General features: G+C 45.7%; 1 protein-coding gene across 1 annotated transcript; it reads right to left on the bottom strand.

Annotated features, from left to right (window-relative positions):
- Positions 1 to 720: 720 nt before the first annotated feature.
- edn1 (endothelin 1) lies at positions 721 to 4,269 on the bottom strand. Its single transcript, XM_056399489.1, has 5 exons — positions 4,046 to 4,269; positions 3,756 to 3,906; positions 3,061 to 3,195; positions 2,819 to 2,908; positions 721 to 1,682 (listed from the first exon to the last, which is right to left on the bottom strand). Exons 1-5 carry the CDS (start codon positions 4,104 to 4,106, stop codon positions 1,556 to 1,558), a joined length of 564 nt encoding a protein of 187 aa, XP_056255464.1. The 5' UTR covers positions 4,107 to 4,269; the 3' UTR covers positions 721 to 1,555.
- Positions 4,270 to 4,506: the final 237 nt, after the last annotated feature.

Here is a 4,506-nt window from a genome sequence, read left to right on the forward strand (position 1 = left end):
TAGTGAAAGGTAGTGAAAGGTAGTTAAAGGTAGTGAAAGGTAGTTAAAGGTAGTTACAGGTAGTTAAAGGTAGTGAAAGGTAGTTAAAGGTAGTGAAAGGTAGTGAAAGGTAGTTAAAGGTAGTTAAAGGTAGTTAAAGGTAGTTACAGGTAGTTAAAGGTAGTGAAAGGTAGTGAAAGGTAGTTAAAGGTAGTTACAGGTAGTTAAAGGTAGTGAAAGGTAGTGAAAGGTAGTTAAAGGTAGTTACAGGTAGTTAAAGGTAGTGAAAGGTAGTGAAAGGTAGTTAAAGGTAGTTACAGGTAGTTAAAGGTAGTTAAAGGTAGTTAAAGGTAGTGAAAGGTAGTGAAAGGTAGTTAAAGGTAGTTACAGGTAGTTAAAGGTAGTTACAGGTAGTTAAAGGTAGTTACAGGTAGTTAAAGGTAGTGAAAGGTAGTTAAAGGTAGCAGATAAGAGAAGAAAAGTGGAACTTCACTGAGTCAGAAATCAAAGTGTTTGAACCAGAGATCACAGAAACCCTGAATCAGCTGATGGAGAGATGTAAACACGGCTTCAGCTCTTTGTCTCGTCCTCGTCCACATCAACACGTCTGTCTGTCTCTGTCTTCATCCTCCTCTCACTCTGTCTCTTGTTTCTCATTGACACTGACTCACACTGATGTCTGAGTCTTTTCCAGCTGCTGAAACTGTCACTGAATCCTGCACAAGAAGAAGATGAAGGAGATGAGGTGTTGTATAAAACTTTATTAACAACATGGCTCCTCAGTGACGACACATTTCATAGAAATGACAAACATGACGCACCAATATGGTGAATATCAAACAATATGTAGAAAGAATAAATAAATCATAACAACAATATACACATTCAGTGAAATCATAAATACGTCTGTGATGTCATCAGTGAGAGATTGTCCAGCAGGTACAGTGACCTTTGACCTGACGTACAGGAAGTGACCTGTGACCCAAATACAGCAAATAGATTCAGTCAGTGAAAACAAGAGAAACAACGTCACAAAGTCCAAAATCCTTCGACTGTTTCAACCGAGAGACGGAAATTCTGAAATATCAGAAGTAGAAACTCCCTCATTGATCAACAGTGATTTGATTTATTGATCTTTAATTTTCTGATGAATCCAGTGAAATGTTTGATGTTTTTCTTTGATTCCAGAGTCTGAAAACATCAAGGAGCGTCCTTCAGTCTGCAGACTGAGTCCAAGTCCACCTGGTCTCCTGGTCACCTGGTCACCTGGTCTCCTGTCACCTTGTCTCCTGTCACCTTGTCTCCTGTCACCTTGTCTCCCAACATCGTCTCTGACCTCCTTCCCCTGTCTGATGAGGTGGAGGTTGAACTCCTGCTCCTCTGCAGACACCTCGCCACTCCGCAGCTTGAAGTCAACATGGAGTCAGTTTTCTGACTCTCTGGTGTCTTCCGGGGGGGGGGGGGGGGGGGGCTGCTGACCCGGGCCCCCCCCTGTCAATGGCTGAGGAGAATGGCCCGTGGTGATGAAGCCGTTTCCCTCCCTGTGTTTGGAGATGTTATAGGTTTTCTGTCGTCTCTACGAGGCCACGCTCTCAGCCTCCCTCGCCCTCGCCCTGTGGCGCCGTGTCACCCTCCACTTCTCCAGCAGCACGCGGGTTTTCAGGGCGACGCTGAGCACGTCAAGAGACACCTGCTTCTCCATCCTGCAGACACAAAGAACCATCAGCCTCAGTAAAAGGTGGAGCTACAGCTGGGCGGAGCTGTCAGCCACTCAGACGAGCGGCGCCGTGAACTGAGAGTTTGAGTTTCACAACATGAAGGAACATGAGAGCAGCTCTGTCCTCCTTCATGACACCTGTTTATATAACTCACCTGTTTCTGTTTTATTAAGGACTAAAGTTATGGAGGATTGAGGGCGTGGCCTCTGACAGGTGGGTGCTGTCACAATTAGTTAGCTGCTAGCTGTCTGCTCGGCGTCACCTCAGCTAATTGAGTCAATAATAAGCAAGTATCAGTGTCTGTACTCACCATACCTAGCTTGTTAGTTTAGCTTGTTAACTAGCTAATTTACCAGTTCATATATTAGCCTTGTTTTAGCTTTCGGGCAAAACGCCCAGCTGTGCTAACGATGCTAACGAGACCGTATGCTTGCCACAGTTATTAAACCATCGTGGACCAAAGTCTCAGCTCCACCCACGCCCCTCCTCTTCGACCATATTTGGATTAGCTGGGAGTTAGGGGGCGGAGTCAGACACTGATAACATGGCGACGGTGGAGCAGCTCACTCTGAGCTTCAGGAACCTGTGGGTGACGTCACAGAGTCGATGTCCATCTTTATTTACAGACTATGGCTCCCCCACCTGTCACTCAAAGAGGCCACGCCCTCAATCCTCCATAACATTAGTTAAAACAGAAACAGGTGAGTTATATAAACAGGTGAGTTATATAAACAGGTGAGTTATATAAACAGGTGTCATGAAGGAGGAGATTATCTCTAGAGACCAGAACAGTTTCTGTACCAGGCTGTAAACATGTTTATTTCTGCTGTAAAGTTGGACATTTTAACATGGGAGTCTATGGGGACTGACTCACTGTTGGAGCCAGACTCTAGTGGTCGTTAGAGGAACTGCAGCTTCTGCTTCTTCACTGTTGAAGCTTTTGTGCAGCACAATTTAACTCCATGAGATGTGACAGGTTTTATCACAGAGCTGCTCAGAGAACTCGTCATCTCTAACTCTCTCAGACTTTCACTCTTGGAAACATGATGAGATATTTTCCCTCCAAAAATCTCTGTGTTGCGTGAGGTTTTAATTACTGATACTTCAGTGGGTTGTTTTACCTCTTAATCCCGCCCGTGTCTTCTGCCAGCTGCTGTTTGTTCTGTGTCTCAGAGCAACCGTCGCCCGGGGGGGGGCGGATCAGCTCAGACCTGAAAACACACGAGGAGAGCGGATCACCTTCAGTTACCCGCGGTTTCCACACATTTAACCATCATCCATCAGTTCTCACATGATGGAACAAACACTGATGATGATGATGATGATGTTTGGCTCATTAGTGTAACATGATAAAATCACCCACCTGCGGCAGAAGCTGCTGCAGCTCTCGTCCTCCTCACGGAGACACCGGCAGCGCGCTCCAGCACCGGTTACCATGGAGTCCACGGCCGCGCGTTTCGTCCTGGGAGCGTTGCCCAGTCCGTAAGAGACCACGCGCCTGGGCAGAACGGTGACAATGTTCGAATGAATCAACGGAAATGAACGATCAAACCCGAGCAGGTTTAATAACAAAAATATTATATGTGACGTTTTAATGCGTTTAAAGTCACATGATACAGTATTTTCAATTACAACCTCATCTGACTCTAAATCACTAACTTTTACTGTCGGCCTCTGATTTCTGTATCAGCCTGTTTCTATTTCCAATCACTAATCAATCAATCAAACTTTATTTGTACAGCACGTCTCATAAAGGTCAGTGACTGATGAGCTGAAGAGAAAAAACAAATCAATATACCGATTTAAAAAAAACTATTAACAACAACAATAGAAAATGAATAAATAAAAGAACAGATCAAAAGAATAAATGACATTTAGACCATCGTTATTATAAATAAAGTGACTAATAAGTAAAAACGATCTTTAAATAAAAGCTGCAGAGGAGCGTGTGGAGTTTACTTCCGGCGGCTCTCAGCTCCTCTCATGAACTTCTTCATCCCTGAGAATAAACTGTATTAAATCCTGTCTCTGAGCTGACATCACGGCGCAGACACTCACTCAGGTGTGTTGACCCAGATGATGTCCAGGTGGCAGAAGTAGACGCACTCCTTGTCCAGGAAGGTGGCGCAGGAGCAGCGTTTGGTCCGGACGTGTCTCCGCGGGGAGGCGGTGGAGGCGGCGGGAGTTTCTCCAGAAGGAGCCGATAGAACTGTGAAGAAATATCCAGTTACTAAGTGTAAATGAGATGTGAACATGGCGGCATGTGACTGTGACAGCAGCAGATTCAGAGAGAAGAGTCACATTTAGTTCATTAGAAACGCTCTGAATCAGTTCATCAGTAAACTTACCTGTGCTCAGAGTCCAGGTGAACATCACTGACAACACGGAAATCAGCAGGTTTAAATCCATCGTGCAGCTTCTTCTCTGTCACAGTCCTGATGAAGAGAATTCATAAAATCAATAATCCTTAATGATCAGTTTCTGTCAGTGATCAGGATCCTCCAATGATCAGCAGCAGCGGAGGAGTCAGACCGAGTCTCTCTGACAGTGTGGCCCCACATGTGCAGCCCTTTGACTTTATACAGCCCCCCTCCCTCCTCCTTCTCCTCCTCCCCCTCCCCCTCCCTCCTCCTCCTCCTCCTTCTCCTCCTCCCCCTCCCCCTCCCTCCTCCTTCTCCTCCTCCTCCTCCTCCTCCTCCTTCAGCTCCGTCTTTGGCTCAGACACTGATGTTTGTCAGACTGACGCTGATAAGCAGCAGTGAGGACTCTGAAACTGTGTGTGTGTGTGTGTGTGTGTGTGTGTGTGTGT

The sequence above is a fragment of the Seriola aureovittata genome, chromosome 16 (assembly GCF_021018895.1).
Source record: "Seriola aureovittata isolate HTS-2021-v1 ecotype China chromosome 16, ASM2101889v1, whole genome shotgun sequence".
Lineage (NCBI taxonomy): Eukaryota > Metazoa > Chordata > Actinopteri > Carangiformes > Carangidae > Seriola > Seriola aureovittata.

Excerpts from the sequence above, each read along its gene's own strand:
- edn1 (XM_056399489.1), bottom strand. The coding sequence starts at position 4,106 with ATGGATTTAAACCTGCTGATTTCCGTGTTGTCAGTGATGTTCACCTGG. Across the intron at positions 3,196-3,755 it reads ATCTGGGTCAACACACCTGA|GCGCGTGGTCTCTTACGGAC; the intron begins GTGAGTGTCTGC and ends CGTTCTGCCCAG. Across the intron at positions 1,683-2,818 it reads GACACGGGCGGGATTAAGAG|GATGGAGAAGCAGGTGTCTC; the intron begins GTAAAACAACCC and ends TTGTGTCTGCAG.